General features: G+C 49.1%; 3 protein-coding genes across 3 annotated transcripts; 2 read left to right on the top strand and 1 right to left on the bottom strand.

Annotated features, from left to right (window-relative positions):
* Positions 1–2,354: 2,354 nt before the first annotated feature.
* CTHT_0010770 (uncharacterized protein) lies at positions 2,355–4,356 on the top strand (the record flags this gene model as incomplete). Its single annotated transcript, XM_006691535.1, has 2 exons — positions 2,355–2,529; positions 2,603–4,356. The coding sequence occupies 2 exons, from the start codon at positions 2,355–2,357 to the stop codon at positions 4,354–4,356; spliced, it is 1,929 nt and encodes a 642-aa protein (XP_006691598.1).
* Positions 4,357–10,838: 6,482 nt separating this feature from the next.
* Positions 10,839–11,499, bottom strand: CTHT_0010760 (uncharacterized protein; the record flags this gene model as incomplete). Its single annotated transcript, XM_006691534.1, has 2 exons — positions 10,839–10,879; positions 11,016–11,499. 2 exons carry the CDS (start codon positions 11,497–11,499, stop codon positions 10,839–10,841), a joined length of 525 nt encoding a protein of 174 aa, XP_006691597.1.
* A 1,793-nt stretch (positions 11,500–13,292) lies between these two features.
* Positions 13,293–15,867, top strand: CTHT_0010750 (uncharacterized protein; the record flags this gene model as incomplete). The annotated part of the gene is made up of 4 exons (XM_006691533.1): positions 13,293–13,452; positions 13,500–13,760; positions 13,811–14,401; positions 14,456–15,867. 4 exons carry the CDS (start codon positions 13,293–13,295, stop codon positions 15,865–15,867), a joined length of 2,424 nt encoding a protein of 807 aa, XP_006691596.1.
* Positions 15,868–18,634: the final 2,767 nt, after the last annotated feature.

The raw sequence follows: 18,634 nt of genomic DNA, 5'->3' as shown, positions 1-18,634 counted from the left end.
ATAGCTAGAAGAAGCCGCGCAGCGTTGAGCTGAGATTTAGCTGTGTCGGAGTTCGCTTACATATATTGGCCACGAGACCTGTGCCTGACAAGGGTAGGGCGGACTGACCTGCCTTTAGAGGTGTGGTGGTGAGACACCGAACGAAGCGAGGCTCTGATTTTGTTAGGCGAGAAGGTTTTGAAAGTGTCTCGTGAGCAACTGATATTGAGAGAGTCTGGGTATAAGTGCCTGACCGTCACATCTGCCATTGCTGGGTGACTCTGCGACGACTCTGAGCTGCTGCTATTGTGAACTTTCTCAACATTATCTTGTTACTATCGAGATGGTTGGTTCTTACATGCTCTAAAATCCTTAAGTGAGAGCGATACTGACTGGAAGCAGGCGTCAACACCTCTACCATCTCAGTATCCCTCACCATCCAGTTCTCCATACTGGTCGACCTTCAACTCATCAGCCACTTCCAACCTCTATTCTGACCCCGTCCGTTTGGCTCTCGCAAATCTCGAGCTCATCCGCCAAGCGCGTTTGGAAATTCCCTGTTACTCAGACTCATCATCAGCATCTTCACAACATGAGAATTACTACGCCACGGACGGCCAGAACAGAGGGTCAGCTAAGTCCGAGCGGAATGCCAGCCCGTTAGACACAATCGTCGCTGAAACAGAGGCTCTCTCTTCGCTCCTTGTCCATGCACGGGATACACCCCGTCTGCGTGGGTCGAGAGCAGTCGCGGAGCGAGCAGCAGAGGTTGCAAGGCTCGCCGCGTTACTGGCGAGCAGCATCTTGGTTTGCGCTGCTGAACTGAGGAGGCCAGATCAGCAACAAGACTATTACCAATATGGAGGACAACCTTCGGCCGCATCTAGTTTGTCTTCTCCCAGCAGTAGCAAGACGAGCAAGAAGGTACATCGGCATTATGACAAGGGGAGGGGGCTGGAAAGGGGAGGGAGGGAGTATGGGCATCTGGAGGCCATGGCAGGGCGCTTGGCAGGGGTGAGGAGGGGATTAGAAGACGCTGTTTGGGGCTCTTGAAGTGACTATTTTTCAAGGGAAAATATTCTTGTCGAGTTCAATCTCGGGATTGTTGTCAAAACATTGTGGAGAGATAGACAGACGACAACGGGGTAGTAGAATTTCCTGGTTGGCTGAAAACCTGGGAAGCCATTATGTGAGCTGTCCAGAATGAGTCAATGGTAGTCCTAATGTCGAATTGATACGTCCGTACGGATGGGCCCGTTCCAGAAACATGTTTCAGAATTTTAGAACATATATAAGAGGTCTTCCATAGGCGACTGAGACACCGTCGGAGATAGCTAGCAATGGAGTGGCATACTTGGTTGCACAAACGTTGAAACGTTGACTTTGATGGCATGCAGTTGCGCGGCGCTCTGATCCTTAGTTGAGCCTCATTGCAGTATAAAACAGCCTGTATACTCCGTTATTCGAATTTGGGGGTATCATCAGAAAGGTTATGAAGAGCCAGACTGAGAAGATAGTCAGTCAAAGCCAACCCCATCATGCTTCATCAACCAACAAATCACCTGCGGGCCAGGCCATGTCGATATCAAATTTTTATTTCCCATTCAAAGATGCGGCTCCGATGCTGCACCTCCATGTTGGCTCCCGTAGTATGTTGTGCAACCCAGCAGCTATTGACCGTGTTTAGGCTGATTCCATCTCCTGCACATCCAAGACCGAGGTAGATGCTCAGCTTGACGGCATTGTCAAGATGAAGCACCGGAAGTTGTCGAGTTCATCCCGCGCTTTTCGCCCTTGATGAATCCATCCGATCTCCTCGCGGTGGATCATCTGAATTTCCGACCCCACATAATTTCCACTTCCCCAGATGGGCACGGCGGGTTGAGGACCCTGAGTGGCCCTAGCGCCGGGAACCCCCAATTGCCGAATCTCACTGGCCAGCTTAAGGCCAAGGCCGTCCAACAGCCAAAGCAAAAGCGGGCAACGGCGCCGTCGAAGGGTCAGCGTAAAGAAGTCCCGAGCAACCAAGCCGTTTAGCCCGGCACTCGGGCAATGGATGCCGAGCCGTTTTCCAGACAAGTCCCAAATCCCAATCGAAGATTCGCATCTGCATGGCGCATAGCAACCCCCCGCCACGCCAATCTCTGGAGGCCCTGGCAGGTCCTGCCGCCTGTCAGCCTGTTTGTCCCCGCAGCCATTATCCCCCCGGCCCTAGCGTCGTATCTTTCTTCCCACTCATGGACACCATTCGTGCTGGATAAAATCCCAGACTGTCCGCCCCGGGGGCGTCGATGGATGAGCTGGACAGACAGGCCATGGCATTCTAGATTGCCCTTGACGCAAGAGCCAGCATCGAACCACTCTAATCAAACACAATGTCGCCGCTTACACAAGCATACGTCGGCGTCACCCCGGGCGACCTGCCGCTAAAGAACGCCTTCGCCTTTGCCTTCAGCCAGCCTTTCCAGACGCCCAGCGATTTTATCCCACCCGAGCAGGTCATTAAGCGGGTTGAGCCGACACGTCCAATCTTTGTCGACAATAAGACGGGTAGGTGCAGGTCGCTTATGATGATATGCTCCTAAATATCGCAGTCAGGAACAACATGCTAACGGCCGTACAGAGCGCGCCCTCACTCTCGGTCAGATCTCGCGCGACTCACTGGCCATTGCATCCGGCCTACTGGCCCTAGGCCTGAACCCCTCTGATGTTCTCAAGCTCCCACCGACACCATCGTGCCCAGAGGGCCCCGAAATCGCTCCCGTTATACTGATCCAGCTGCCCAACTGCTTGCCCTTTGCGCCGATTTTCTTCGGTGTTCTCGCTTCCGGCTTGACTGCAACCCTCGCCTCACCCGCCCTGACAGCAGACGAGATCGCATGGATCCTGCAGAACTCGAGGCCAAAGGCCATTATCACTGCTACAACCTGCCTACCGGCCATGAAGGCGGCGCTCGAGAAGCAGGCTGATCAGACGTACTTTTCATCCGTGCCGATCTACACCGTCGACGTCCTCAACGACACCTACCCCTCGCAGAGCACACCATCCAGCAAGAACGACTGGAAGACCATTCTCGTTCCCTCCCCGAACAAGCCCAAGGTTAATACGACGACCTCCTTCGACCCATCGAAAGCCCGTTGTCGCACGGCCGTGATCCTCTGGTCCTCTGGCACGTCTGGCCGATCCAAGGGCGTTCTCATCTCCCACCACGCACTCAACTTCTCCGTTGCATCGCTGTGGCATGATGCAGATTATTTCAACAAAACCCCCGGGCGAACCCAGCGCTGGCTGGGTTATGTGCCTTTCTACCATGTATTCGGCCTTTGCAATGTCTTTTTGCTTTCGGTGGTTACTGGATCGACGGTGTACGTCATGCAAGCGTTCCACTTGGAAACAGTTCTCAAAGCTATTCGCGACCGCAAGGTCACCTACTTACACATGGCGCCCCCCGTGGCGGTCATGCTGGCCAAGGCGGCCGTTGTCGAGCCGTACGTCCAGCAGAAGGCGTTTAGCAGTGTTGTTGCTGGTGTGACAGGCGGTGCACCCCTTGGACATGAGGTAGTTGTGGAGGTGTACAAGCGTTGTGGCTTCCGCGTGAGGTTGGGCTACGGCCTCAGTGAAACTTGCAGTACCTCTCTGCAAAAGGGTCTCACAGAGAAGGACATGCACGAGGGCGCTGGGGACACAGGTTCACCGCACTACGGAGTGGAGGTCATGATCGCTGACCCGAACGCTGGTGATGACGCTTATGCCAAGAAGCAGGGCGAAAAATCCAAGGTTGCCGGAGTAGACGTCGAAGGCGAGGTCCTCGTTCGCGCGCCATGCCTCCTCCTAGCCTATCTTCCTGTGGGCGCCTTCGAGAGGGCCAAGGCTCCCGATATGTCTGTCACTAACGATGCGCTCACCGCCGACGGATGGTTCCGCACAGGAGACGTTGGCGCCCTTGACGCACGTGGCCGGCTGCGCATCACCGATCGTTTGAAGGAACTGATTAAGGTGCGCGCGTTCCAGGTCGCGCCCGCCGAGCTGGAGGCCGTGCTGTGCAGTAGCGAGGAAGTTGCTGATGCAGGTGTGATTGGCATTTATGACTCAAGCGAGGCGACGGAGTGGCCGCGGGCATTTGTTGTGCCGCGGAAGGGGAAGATTGCAGAGCTGAAGAGGGAGGAACTGGAGGCTTTGGCGCAGAGGTTGAAGGTGCTTGTGGAGAAGCGGACGACGAGGTATAAGTGGTTGATGGGAGGTATTGTTTTTGTCGATCAGATTCCCAAGAGTCCGAGTGGGAAGATCTTGAGGAGGGTGTTGAAGGCGGGTGGGAAGGAGACCAAGGGTGTGGAGGTGAAGTTGTATGAGAAGAAGAAGAGGGATGTGAAGTTGTAAGAGAGGGGGCTGTAATTTTGGGGTTTAGTAGTAGTAGTAGTAGTAGTAGTAATCACTGTCAATGTTCAAATTCGGAGTCCTATCCAGGAAACAAGTTGGCCTTTGCTCAGCAAACGGGAAAAGAAGGCCCCTTCTGGCTGAACACTGACCACCCTTTCCCCACCTGAGCCCCTCCTTGTGCCTTCCCTCCCAACCCAGCTCCTTCCCAAACGATATATATTACTTCCGCAACGCCACTTCCAATAACCAGCGCCTTTCACTGGGCCAAATGGTCAAGTAGGAAGGGTCGCAGCAACCTGTAGTAACAGTCTGAAACCCCCAGCCGCGGGGTCGGGAGTTCAAGTCGAGCAGGAAGCAACAATTCTACCCATCCCAAAGAGGGAACTGGATATAGGTAATGGCTTGTTTCCTGCCGCAATCCTCGTACGACGAGGCAAAACGCTGCCGGTGGTTGTCGTAACCAGTTACCTTCCCGCCACTGGGTGGCGGGCTGTTATCATAAGAACACTCTTTGCCCGTCCAGTCACAAAAACAAGATCTCTTGTAACTCTTTTCAGCAGCCCGTCTTTCATACATCATTTACCAACAGGTTTCATCACCCATGTATTTTCCACTTCAAATCCGAACATTATGCCTGAAGTTTCCACACTAGGTTTCATGTTGCTGCCCCAGTCTTTGAGACTACCATGATCCATACCCTCTCAACTTCATCATTGCAACCTCCTCATCTACCTTATGATCGGCGAACCTAATCATATGTTGAAGATGGCAACCAAACGTGCCAAACCCCACAACTCAATTTGCCAACCATTGTCATACACATCCAGAATGACGATCAGCAGCTCCATCTCCAAATTTTGCACTCTCACTTTGAGTGTAGATGCCGTACCTGCTGCGGGTGTTATGCAATAGAGCTCGGAAGCAGACAAAATAGTCTGCGCAGCGTCTTGCAGCTGTCTGGACGCAAAAACGGTGGTTGTGAGCATCATTGCGGCATGCGTGCTTGCCTTGATGCATTTGACAGATGTCAATTTGGTGAAAGCATCCTTTCTTATGTCTTCCCTGAGTCTTGTGGGTTGTCTGTCTGCTGCGCTGTTTGTCTCTTTCATGTTGGCAAGTCATTCATCATAGCACAAGACCATTGGTCAATTATCTTCCTCAGATCACTTGCGGCCTTCAGTGCCCTTCTGTCTTAGTCAATTTCTGACTCTATCTCTCCATCCTGAAGCTTAACTCTATGTATAGAACTTTTACGCTTCTCCCCGACGCTACTGTTACAACCTGGTATGTCTATCGCAGTGGTTTTGCTTGGTTTAATGTGGTTTCTGCACCATGTTCTCTCTTTTGCACCGATAACGGTTACGATGTAGAACCTGGCTAAGCTAAATTTTGCCCAGTTTTCAGGCTTTATGATCTGACGCTTTCTGAACACTTCGAAGGCTAAGAAAAATCTTGCTTCTGTGAAGAAATTACCAGGGTATCAGAATTCAGTATTAAACCAATGATGCCAGTGCAGAGATCATGGTGTGGCCTTCTGAGTTCTTTCGATGGAGGCAACGAGATAAAGGTGACGAAGGGAACTGTAGCCGATTTAACAGCCAACTAATACGTTGAATAATCCACAGAAAGTAACATGAATCAACGATGACGTGTCAGATGCATACAAAACAAAAGCAAAGGTCCATTCAGACATGAGAACGGATAGCAAAGCGGTCTTGGGGGACAAAGTCTACTTGAATAGCATCGTGTACTTTCATTCTCCCTCAAGGATATTAACGCTTTTAATGCTCCATACATGGTAGATGGCCAATTCTAACGCAACTCTATATTGCGCAGTAACTTGCTTTTAGCGGGTTCCCTAGACTATCTTCTTGGAAAAGTCTGTACAATTGGTAGTATGGACTCCCCTCTCGATCATTTTGTGCATTCTATAACGCCTTTATTCGGACTTATCTTTCTGCCCCACGTCGGATTTCGATTAAACCAACATTAGGCTGCTTGTTTTTTTTTTTTTTTTGCGCCCATCGCTGATGTCCTCCTCTCCGCATAGGAACTGTTTTCGATACAAATTCTGTGTACTGTTGTCAGTACGACTGTGAGTAAGGTTGTTGAAATGACATGAGACATCTTCCCTCTCGAGTCGGAGCCATGCCAGCCTCTTCCAATAAAGATCAAGCATGCTGGATCTAACCATGTTTGAGTATTAGTTATCAGAAAATTGGGTTATTCTTGATGGAAACCCACCTGCTAATGGCTTGATCAGTACCTGCAGTCTCCGGGTAACGGGAAATATTGAATGAAACACTATAAGCTTTTTCTTCTATAGGTTCTCTCCGGCTCTTGAGTTTTGGCCCCAGTGATATCAACTGGCAGTGTAAATGACAACTATATACTTCTTTTTTAGCGTATTGAGATCATGAGTAAACTGGATGGAACACTGTAGTGGCACAAGAATAAAGGTACATAGTATAAAGTATTCTCGGAAATGATATGGGGGTTAAATGGTGTTTTGTCTCCTTTAGGCGCCTCTCAAGGGCCCATGCTGCGACAATATAACATCTTGACAAAGGATGTTATCTGATAACATTTAGGATGCACATCTGCCACTTGTCTCGGTTACAAAAGTAAGTGACCAAAGTCCTTCGATATCCCCTAGCATCTGATGGACCATGTAATTAATTGGTCCTACGAAGTATATCGAATACTACAGAGTACATGCTGTTACCTCTACATTTCCATTCATTCCCTCTCTGTTATGCAAGGGCATGGAGAGACTCTAGAATAGTAACAATGTCTCGACTTACAGGGCACGCCACTTTATTTTCTACTCTAAGTTAGTACACATAGGGATACTGCTTTACTTCTAACTCCCACCGTTTGGATTAACAACTCAGAACCAAGTCCTGGCACCATAGACCTCCAATTGGAGATATACCTTTATTATTCACCAATGTCAATGAGTTGCAGTTGTCTTTAATTATTCCGTCCCGGTCTGCAGAGAGCTTGATTTCAGCAGGTGGACTTGTGACAAAGACATGACTGTAGTAAAAGAGAATCAATGCATGGCGCTATGTAGCATGACTTTTGAGCTTTATCTTAACTACTTTTCAGAGAGGAGTACTTTGGGAAACTAACCTTGATACCAGATTTTTCAGATAGATTTTTGCAAAGTAAATAAACCCCTGAATTCTTGGCATGTTGCCCTGGCAACTAGCTGAGCCAAAAGCGGCTCCTGGCTTCTTTGTGAAGAGCGTCACTATTCTTAGGTGACTGTGTTCCGATAGTTCAGTTTCATTCTAAAATACGTTTTTCCTCTTGTTCCTCCAGCATCCAGCTTCTATAAAAACGATCAATGTTTCTTTCTCTTCCACACAGTCCCGCATCAATGACAAAGCTATTGTGAAATGCTCTATCCAGTATCTTACAACTTGATTTCAGCTGCTCCCAGTAAGTATGTTGCTATTTGACTGTCTTCCATACGTGTGCCCCAATGAGCCGGAACAAGACTGTTGTGGATTGAAAGCTTATCGAAAGTTAAAGTATTAGTGTGAGGTGTGTGCCCAGGTTCTCGCTTGACGGCATCAATGGGGCATTGCACCAGTCAAGCATTGTAATGATTGGTTAATAAGACTGTTTTTCAGATGCGGAGCTCGAGCGGTAAGGTGAAGAAAAAGAAAATCAAATAAAGACTCAATGTTCCAGGTTATGGTCCTCAAGGCACCAACGCCAGAGAGCAAGGTCAAAAGAGCATACTAATAATTGCAGGGAAAGACTTGCAAAATCAGTCAAGGTAAACATAATCAAAAATAATGCAGATATGAAATACCAGTAATTGGCAGATATTGATTTATGGAAAATCCTCCTGTCGGGATTAAGGAAGGCAAAACACTGGTTTACCATCGGTGAAAAATGATGCTGCTCTAACCAATCAGAAGAATACAACACCGACTAGATTAGAATGATAAAAAAAAGATCAACTTGCACAATAATTAAATCAAACGGCACTGATGCCCGCAGAAGACATGACATTGGTGGTTTATCTTCCTCCCAGAAAGGGAGAGATTCTCTTTATCGTAATATTTTCCCCCTTTCTTCCATCATTTAACTATTGACGGCTGGGTTCGTTATGAGAACAACACAGCAAAGAACACAAATAACGATGTGAGACGCTCACCATGCACTAAGTGAATGCACATGTAAATGTATTTGAGGCGCCAAAAATGATGAAACATAATTAGTTTATTTGCAAATGCGGATCATGACACAACATTCACTGATATGTTGTCTAGTATTTGTTTCAGACAAACGTTCGCAAAAGCAAATGATTAAATTTCTTTTTGGCGCTAGAGCACAGACCACTGGCTCTCACCACCATTGAAAGGACTAGAATAGGAAGGCATTCGTGCCTTTTAAGTGCGACCAATATAATATAGTTGGTATATCATGGGACTTGGGCATTTAGATACTTTCTGCCACTATATCAGGCTAGATAATCTAAGTCTTTGATGCTACAGTCATACATTTCACATCATCTAAGCCGCCTTTCCCGCGGAATGCTTTACAGTCCACCTCTTTCTTGACATCTCACTCCTTGTGGTCATTGAAACAACCCAAATTCTCGCTTACGATTCTATCAAATGCTTGTATCAATTCTCCACAAAGAGGTTTTTCATTTACTTGGTCAGTTTGGCTCTGTTCTCCGCCTTCCTCAAATGTAGGCTACCCCATGGCAGCCTGTGGGTGCTTGGGAAGCGCTGTTTCGTGGCAAGCAACTCTGTTGCGCTCCAAATGTCAGGTTGATTTAGGGGCTTCTCTCTAACTGCAAATCATACTTCGCACGTAGTTGAGGCACATTACCCTTTGGATTACAGGCTCAAGGTTAAACCATCCAAGAGAACAGTGAAGTCAACCAGCCTTCTACTAAACCGTGCCAATCTAGAAGAGACAAAGAAGCGTGTAACAATCCAGACAGACCACCTGAGATGGGTTCAAGAGATTCCAGGCTGCTGGATTGAGAGACAGGAATTCTCACACAACCAAAGTGGCCGTTGTGGTTATCAGTTGGCAAGCAACTCTTTGTATTGCTGACTAAGTAGTTTCTTGGGCCAGATGGCCCTGCTTGAAATCTATATACATCTCATGAACTCTTGTGGCTTCCCTTCCTTCTTCCTCAACAGCACAGACTGTTGAGAATCAACATCCTTGGGTATTGAGGAACATTTTCCCAATGTTCAGTTGTTGGGGGCGAATATCCGAGTTTGATGGGTCACAACTCCCTTTTACTCCGATCAGTGAGTTGCACGGAAGCTACTCTCTCAGATAGAGTCGTTGTTTGTCGTGACAAAGCATCTATCCCAGCCTGTAACTCAGTCCTAAACAAAGATGAAGCGTCAAGCTTGTTGGTGCAAGAGTAGGAGAACTGCTGTGTACAACAGTGCACAGGTGGATCTGCTATCGATGACAATGGGTATAGCATAAATCTGTTGCAGGGATTTCGTCGAATACGGTTGCAGCCATGTGCTAATGCCCTATGATATTCACCAATATAACCAAAAAAAGGTTTCACATCGATATTGTATAAGGGACAAATGTGTCCTATGGTTGGTTGCTACTATACTGCTGGCCATCATTGACCTTGTGTCAGGTGGTCGTATCCCTTGAACTCACCGCGTGGTTATATCACAGCAACTCACGTACTGCCTATGCAAGAAGGCTGCACGGTAATAGCTGAGTTCACATACCCATTTGGGTTACATCTACCTTTAATTAGCACAAAGTTAAACATGAACGTCTTTGGAATACTTGACGGAAGAATCTAAAGGCAGAGACATCAGAGTTGGGAAAGTTCTAATTAGTTAGTCAATCACATAAAACTGATAACAAGAGGGAGAGTGGAATAACTATGCGCGCCCGGTCATGTGGACACGGCTGGTCGCGACAAAGATGCAGTCTTGGTCTTGTATCCGTCTTGTGTGTCCGACGAGCTTAGTAGTCTCTTACATAAGTCTCCCTTGACCTTTGGGAATTATTGACATCTGGAGCTGCAGGGTGCCTTCTCTTTTTAGCGCCATCTACTCGGGAGGTCACTACAAAAAAGACAAATGGTAAACACAAGGGGTTGACTAAACTAGCACACTGTGCTGTTCATTGAAATCATATGTAATAAGAACTTTGTGAAGATTGGCACTTGCTGAGGATGGTGGCAGTAAGCACATTGATTGCTCTTTGACGTGCCGTGATACACCCTTGGTAGGAAAAAATGTAATGGGACTCGAGAAGTACTCCATACAAAACTAAGGATACAGAGGATCCAGATTCAACCCGCTCAGAATGCCATTATTAGGTATTTTCGATACAACGTAAAGATCAGAAGAGCATCCTTTGATCATCATCTTGTACAGATCCTGTTACATCTTCTCACAGCCATCGACCACTTACAACCACTTGGAGCACAGCAGCAAGAAGAAGAACTCCGCCAGCCATCAGCGCAGCACCAAGGTCAACCCCATGCCAAGCTCCTGAACTATTCGCACAAGGACAATCACAGCACATCAGCTCGTCATTCAATTGAGGCGTAGGAGTAGCAGTTGCCGACATCATTGTCGTCGGGAGAATGTTCCACCTTGTTGTCGCAGAGGTCTTCATGCAATCGCACTGACACTCGGAGATGTCCTCAGAACAGCCCTTGACTTTTGGCTTCTTGGGCTTATGTGTGGTTGTGGAGTCATCGGGCGAAGTGTTGGAGTTGGCATGGGAACCGGAGTCCGCAGCAATAGGGCCGCTGTTCTGACTGGAAGAACCCGAGCTGGAGCCTGAACTGGAGCCTGAACTGCTGTTGCCTCCTCTCCCTCCTTTTGGGGTCCTGGGCTCTAGAGCAATGTTGTCTGAAATGAGTTCAGTTTCTTGGGAGATGATCACTGGAACTGAGTCGGCTAGAATGGACTTATCACGCTCCAAGGCGACATGAGGTTCAGCAGGTACAGGAAAGATGGTGCTTGGAGACGGAGTCGGTGAAAGGCCCAATATGTCATGACTTGTCTGATCGTAAGGAGAGACAAGAGCTGCGCTTAACTGACTGATTCCCTGTAGCAGGAGGGGCGCGAGAAAGGTCACCTGGGTGGATATTCTTGAAAGCCGGACCATCTTGGTGGGTGTCTTGTAAAATACTCTTGATAAGGTGTGAATAATGGGATATCTTTTTCGTGTCGAAGGGGTAGTCAATCAAAGGCGGCAATTGAAAACTTGGTTGAAAGACTCAGCGTGCTCGTATTGAGATGAAGAGGGTGTTACGGACTTTGGTCCTATATATCAAGGGTTCTAGTGCCTAAGCCAACGACAGGTGATGCGACGACTTAACGTGTGATGGCACGTGCAACTGATGTCAAACGGCAATTTTACCTCCACTGTCAATCATCAGTCTTCAAAAAAAGACACAGGCGTCACCAAGTTGGTCGCCCTCATCCTCATCAAAGGCAGTGAAAAGCGTGCCAAAGGAGGTTTTGCGGTGGTGTTTTTAGCTCTGCTAGTCGTGCTCCTGCATGAGCTGAGGCCGCCACTGGAGCGGTGTGGCTGGCGCATTCTTGGCTTGGTAACTAGGGACTCCGCCATAAGCTCGGGTAATTGGGCATGATGATAGGCAGAATTATGGTGCTGGAGCAATTGAAAGCCTGTGAAGCAACCCAATGCTGGAGATGCACTGAAGGAAACGCATCGAAAGAGGGGTAGAACCAGAGCAAGTGTGAAAGAGCTGCTTCGTCCTCATATATGTCCAATGATTTGACTTGGTCACCGTATTGAGCAAGTCATGAGGGTAAGCAGAAACTCAAGAGAGGGGAACAATAAGGTCAGCAAAGATATGATGCAACCAGTCTCCGTCTCCATGACTTGGTCTGCAGCTGAGCGTAAACTCATATTCGTTGCACAATCAGTCAGGGTTAGGACAGATATCATGGATAGATAGCTGAAGCGATGAAGTTGCGGAGAGTGAGTTATCCGCTTCAGCTCAGAGTTCTCTCCTCAGCCATGCTGCTTTCGAAATAGTTGTCACCGATGATATTCCAGGCTGCAGGTGTGACAATAAATGTGTTGCAATTCTATCATCACTGGTTGAGGACATGGCTGGCCCACAACCAGGAAGAGGTGAAGGGTAGGGGGATTGGAGATAGTGATGCTGGGGTGACATTGACAAATGGCGCGGGGCTAAGAATGTCTATCAGGGCCGGATCCCCGATAATGGGATATCCACACAACGCCTACGTCCACTCCCCTTCTTCACCCACGATAATGAATGACCACACTCCATGGCCAACTTAGCGCAGTCCCTGATGATTTGCGGTCCAGTTGACCAGAATGAGGATGGGACTGTGCAAACTGTCAATTGAAGATCCTCTTTTCCATCTTTTCCCACCTTATCTCCCTCACTTAATCCCACATGTTCTGCTGGTTACAGTGGATTTCAGCGAGCAAACCGCTCATCATTCCCATTCTATGCAAGAATCTCATGTGCTAGCAGTGTTCTATCTTCAAAATTGCAGTTTTTTTTCATTCTTTTTGTCCCGTATCAATGTGAGGCGAGGTGTGCGTGACAAGGTGCCCTTTAGCCCGGTATACTGACTGTTGAGCACTCAGGAGGAAGGAGCAACCGTGATGAACCTTCCTGCCCTTCTCATCGCATCGCGATCTGGCCCCTCTACTTTCTGCCTGCTTCCTGACCAATTATTATCATGCCCTTATATTTCCCCCACCGACTTTGTTTACATTGCTTGTTCTCCATTTTCCTCATTCCCGTCTCCCAAAGAAGGTCCGACAGCATACTCTCGTTTTCTCTGTGACTTGCTATCCTTCTTGTAGTGAGTTTCCCTTTCGATCAACAAAAGACTGCTCCGTCACTCGTTTTCTCCATAATCCTCGACTGTGACTTCATTCGATCAGTCACTATGAGAGCCATCTCGGCTCTTTTGCTGACCATGGCGTCCTGCGCCTGGACCGGCTTCTGGATGGAGAACATCCGCCACCAGGGTCTCGCCCCGTTCAATCCTGACAAATCCTATGTTGTCTTCCGAAATGTCAAAGATTTTGGCGCAAAGGGTGATGGTGGTAAGTGAGCTCCTGCCTTTGGTGAAGATCATAGCTTACGAAGGCAGTTACCGATGATGCTCCCGCCATCAATGCTGCGATCAGCTCAGGCAATCGTTGCGGCGGCCCCTCTTGCGTCGGTTCGACCACTACTCCTGCTGTGGTTTACTTCCCTCCTGGTACCTACCTGATCAATAGCCCGATTGTCGACTTCTACTACACTCAGATCGTTGGCGACCCCAACGACATGCCCATTATTAAGGGCGCAGCGACTTTCCCAACCGAAGCGATTGCAATGTTTGACGGCGACCCATACCTGCGCAACGGATGTACGTACTTAGCATTTTCGCATGCTTTCTCCTTTCGCTAATGACGGCAGACCTGAACTTCCAGTCAACGAACGTCTTCTTCCGTCAGCTGCGCAACATCATCTTTGACACGACCGACATTCGCGGCAATGCTACTGCACTCCATTGGCCTTCGTCTCAGGCGACCTCCATTCAGAACTGCGTTTTCCGACTTTCTTCTCGGGAGGGCGATATCCACACCGGCATTTTCATGGAAGAGGGCAGTGGCGGCCTGGTCACTGACCTAGTCTTCATCGGCGGCAAGTATGGTGCTCGCTTCGGCAACCAGCAGTACACCATGCGTAACCTGTCCTTCTACGGCTGCGGTACAGCGATCCAGCAGATATGGAACTGGGGATGGACCTACAAGTCGCTGAAGATCGTCGACTGCGACGTTGGCATCGACATGTCGTCTTGGGACGTCGGCTCCGTGATCTTGCTTGACAGCAAGTTTGTCAACGTCAAAACTGCTATGATTACCAGTCGGAATCCTGGCAACGCCACCGGCCTCGGCTCTTTGGTTATTCAGAACGTTGTCTACCAGAATGTCCCGGTCGTGCTGGCCAACCCACAGGGACAGCCCTATCTCCTTGGTGAGGCCAACGGCGCTGTTGCTGACAATGGTTACGCTCGGGCAAGTCTCATTCCTCATAAGGTCAAGTATTTCCGCTGACCAGTTCAGGGTAACGTGTATGCACCGCGCGGCCCACGCCTGATGGAAGGTCGTGACTTTGCCTTTTCCCAACCGCCTACTCTCAAAACCGGAGACCTCTATTACGAGCGCTCCAAGCCACAGTATGGGAATCTCCCAGCTTCGTCGTTCCTTTCGGCACGCGATCTCGGAGCCCGTGGTGATGGTGTATCGGACGACACTGCCGCCCTCAATGTTCTCTTCCAGCAAGTCGCGAATACCCCCTATGTCGCCTTCCTCGATTCCGGCGTCTACAAAGTCACCGATACCATCTACGTTCCGCCCAACACACGCATTGTCGGCGAGCCGCTCTCTGCTATCATCATGGGCGCTGGCAAGAAGTTTGCAGATGCGAACCGCCCTCGTCCTGTGGTTCAAGTTGCGCACCCAGGGGAGATTGGGTACGTCGAGATGAGTGATATCATTGTTTCGACTCAAGGCGCCACTGCAGGTGCCATTGGCATCGAGTATAATCTCAACACCCCTGCCGCCGAGAGTATTTGTAGCCCGGGCGCTCCGCCTTCTGGTCTCTGGGACGTCCACGTTCGCATCGGCGGTTTTACCGGCTCACAGCTCCAGGTCGCCGACTGTGCTATCACCCCTGACCAGCCCAACCTCGTCAAGGCCAATTGCATTGCCGGCTTCATGAGCATGCACGTTACCCCTTCCGCGCGCAACCTGTACATGGAGAACAACTGGATCTGGGTCGCCGATCACGACATTGATGATCCTCGTAACACCCGGGTCAGCATCTTTGTCGCCCGCGGCCTGCTTATCGAGGGTACCCGCATCTGGCTTGTTGGTTCGTCTGTTGAGCATCACACCCTATACCAGTACCAGCTCGTCAATGCGACGGATGTCTGGATGGGTCAGATCCAGACTGAGACACCCTATTACCAGCCTAACCCGCCTGCGCCATTCCCTTTCACGAGACTTAGCCACAGGCTGCATGATCCGGACTTCGCAGTCGATTGTTCGCGCCCCGCCAACCCAAGTGCCATGACGCTTTCTGGCAACGCACCCTGCTCCATGGCCTGGGGCCTCCGCGTCCTCGACTCAAAGAATGTAGTCGTCTTCGGAGCCGGCCTGTACAGCTTCTTCAACAACTACAGTACCAACTGCAGCACAGTCTTCTCCGGCGAGAATTGTCAGGCGAGGATCTTTTGGGTTGGTACTACCAATCCGTCGATTGCTCACTCGCTCTTGGCCAAAGAGGGTGAGAAGGGCAAACTGGGCCATGGTCCGTTTACAGGAGGTCCGGGTGGGTTCTCGGTAGAGGTGTATAATCTGGATACTATCGGTTCCGTGAGTATGGCTACCCTGCAGGGGTATGATATGGCGATGTGGGATCAGAATGTAGCAACTTTTGCGAGTACGCTTGCTGTGTTTAAGGCTTAAGTGCTTACCGTGCTGGAGCATAGGGGGGTGCAAAGGATAGCTCACAATTTGCGATACAGGTTCGTGAGAAAAAGGAAGGAATGGTTGTGAGAGCTAGGTCAACCTGGTCAAAGGAATGAGGTTGGATTGACTTGTAAAGTTGCCAGTTAGGAATCCCATGCAGGTTCGCTCATGCCTATCCGTGGATATGATGATGCTTGACAAACGAACTGACAAAGGATTTCTCTTGGCAGCGGAGAGGCTTTTGTGTTCTGTGTAATTATTAGTACTGTATTAATATTTAGCTGGGAATATCAGTACCATGTGCGACAGGCACAGAAATTGCCCAAAGATAAAAGAGTGATGACTTTGACTAGCCTTGATCTCAAGCCCCGTACGCTTTACCGGTAGTTTCTTGTAGCGAACTAATCTCGGCTTTGTCATCGTCCGTCACGTTAAGCCAAGGCCGTGGAAACTTTGACACAATTAATGAGACTGGAGAGCGAAGTTGATAATGATTCGATCGTCTTCTAGCGACCAGGACCTCAAGTTGAACATTTCAGTTATCGTGACCTTTCCTGGACCCCTATGTCGGGGGTTGCCATACATTGAGAGTCTCCAAGAGTGGCTGGGACAAGTTGCGACGACGTCTTTGACTCAAGCCTAACCACCCATCGCAGCAAACTGTTGTCCACTGACCCGGGACTGAAGTTGGAATTGAGTGAAACATCAAAACAATAGCGACATCCAATGATCTTCGTTCAGGTTGGGGGTTTTCACCTAACCCTCCGCATCTCACCTTGCTTCGTTGCCAGTTCACCTGTCGTCGTAATTGCACTTACCGGACGCGTTTCCACGTTCTCACACTTACCATCACCATACCCCGAACGTCCGTGTTCACTGTATTCAATGAGGAGCTGTCGTGGTCCACAAATCACGATGATTACCTCCCAGGGAACTTACCTTGCTGTCCTCCCTGCGTGCTGTCCACTCCACCTCGAATTGATCTTTGCAGACATTTACTAAACAATGTCACAACTTCTAGTTTTCGGTTATCAGCTGCACAATATTCATAAACGAGATCCCGATCGACATTCACATCGTGACACCATGACAGCCGACAGTTTCGCCACCACGGACGATCTTGGAAGGAGATGTGGAAGTTCCGAAAAGGAAAAATCTGGGGCTTTACTAATCAGCCGTGAGGTCAGACGGCAAGGCAACACAAGGGAGAAGGGTGAAGGGACAAAAGGCGAAAATTATCACGAACCGCTCAAAGCACAACAAAATAACGGTGGGTCAGACTGGGGAGCTAATTGAACTCCGTCTGGGGAAACGCTGCCCGTTGAGCGCCCGCTTCCCCGCGTTTTCCAGACGGAACGGAAAGGGGAGGCCAGGAACGAGGAGCACAGACCTCCCTCTTCCCAAAAAAGCAGGTGGGCCACAACGGGAGCGAATGGGATAAAAAAGGAAAAACATCGGGTGATCGGTCCGATCCGACAACTGGCCCCACTACCCGGGGTTTGTTAAGCAAAGCCTCGAAAGTTGTATAACATGGCATAAGAAATCCGATCCCTGGCAAAAAGCTATGGATTGAAGCATAAAGATGCGTCTCCGTTCCAGAAGGTCTACGCTGAAGAGCGAGTTTGTGGAGAGCTTCGATGATTAAGTTGAGCTAAAGAGCTGCTTTATTACCTCTGCTATTGCCAAATTCTCAGTTGAGGTAGAGTCGGCGCCTACTTAAGCGCGTTTCAAGTTGATCGTAGCGGCGGCGGCTCAGCCACTATTCCTATGACGCCGCGCTTACTCTGTCGCTTCTGCGGCAATGCTCAACAAGTTTTGGATTCAGGATCGGCAGAGCCAGTGTTAGGGCTGGAGCGTAGGGAAAGCACAGCGCAAACATCTCGAAACAGGTAACGGACGATGTAATTGGAGGTGACGTGGTCCTGGGGTTGGGACTGACGAAAGTCTGCTTGCTCTCACATTGAAGTTGGAGTGGGCTCAATCGAAGTCGAAGTGATTGCGCTCAACAGCATATCATTCATACCAAACTACACCTGTAATGATCAAAAGGAAACTACAAGCGACCGACTATTTTTTTCGGACCCTCGCCATAAAACACTCAAATACAAGAACCCTAAGATATCGCAAGTCAGGTTTAAATTTCACCTGACAACGAAGTAAAACAAAAGAGGGTATCAACAAAAAGGGGTGTGTATAGAAGGCTAAAAAGGGGGTAACCAAGAATCGAAAGGCCAAAACTGACGGCATAGACTCCAATCGCGCCTTCATCCCAAACGAAAAACGTCTTCATGTCCTCATAAGTTCAAAGCCTGTAAATTGCTTTTTATGTGATCGTGTCAAGAACGCACCGTGATATGAAACCAGATCCCGACCCTGCCCTCCATCAACCGCCCCCTATGGTATTGCAAAAGTCAAGATCCGTCCCAGATCAGCCCATGAAAAGCAAGTAAAAAGTCCAGCTGGCAAGCCACTTTGTCGAACTCCGAGGCCACGAGAGAAGAATAAGATATGTATGTCCGTGGATATATGAACACAAGGCTTTGGGTATATGATGTGTCGAATCCTGTGTTTGTCCGTGGTCATATCCAAGTATATATCGTGAGCGCACCGCAAGCGGCGTGAAAAGGGGGAGCCTCGTGTGCATTGCTAAGCTGGATGGCGTCAAGGTAGCTTGACGGGAGAACGAAAGAAATGTTAAGCCACAAAGAAAATGGTGTAGGTTGAACTGAGTCAACGTCAAGGTATCGACAGTATCGGGGCGTCC

The sequence above is a fragment of the Thermochaetoides thermophila genome, assembly GCF_000221225.1.
Source record: "Thermochaetoides thermophila DSM 1495 unplaced genomic scaffold scf7180000011814, whole genome shotgun sequence".
In the NCBI taxonomy this organism is placed as follows: domain Eukaryota; kingdom Fungi; phylum Ascomycota; class Sordariomycetes; order Sordariales; family Chaetomiaceae; genus Thermochaetoides; species Thermochaetoides thermophila.
Note: the sequence above shows the minus strand (reverse complement) of the source record. Positions and strands in the feature narration are given on the sequence as shown.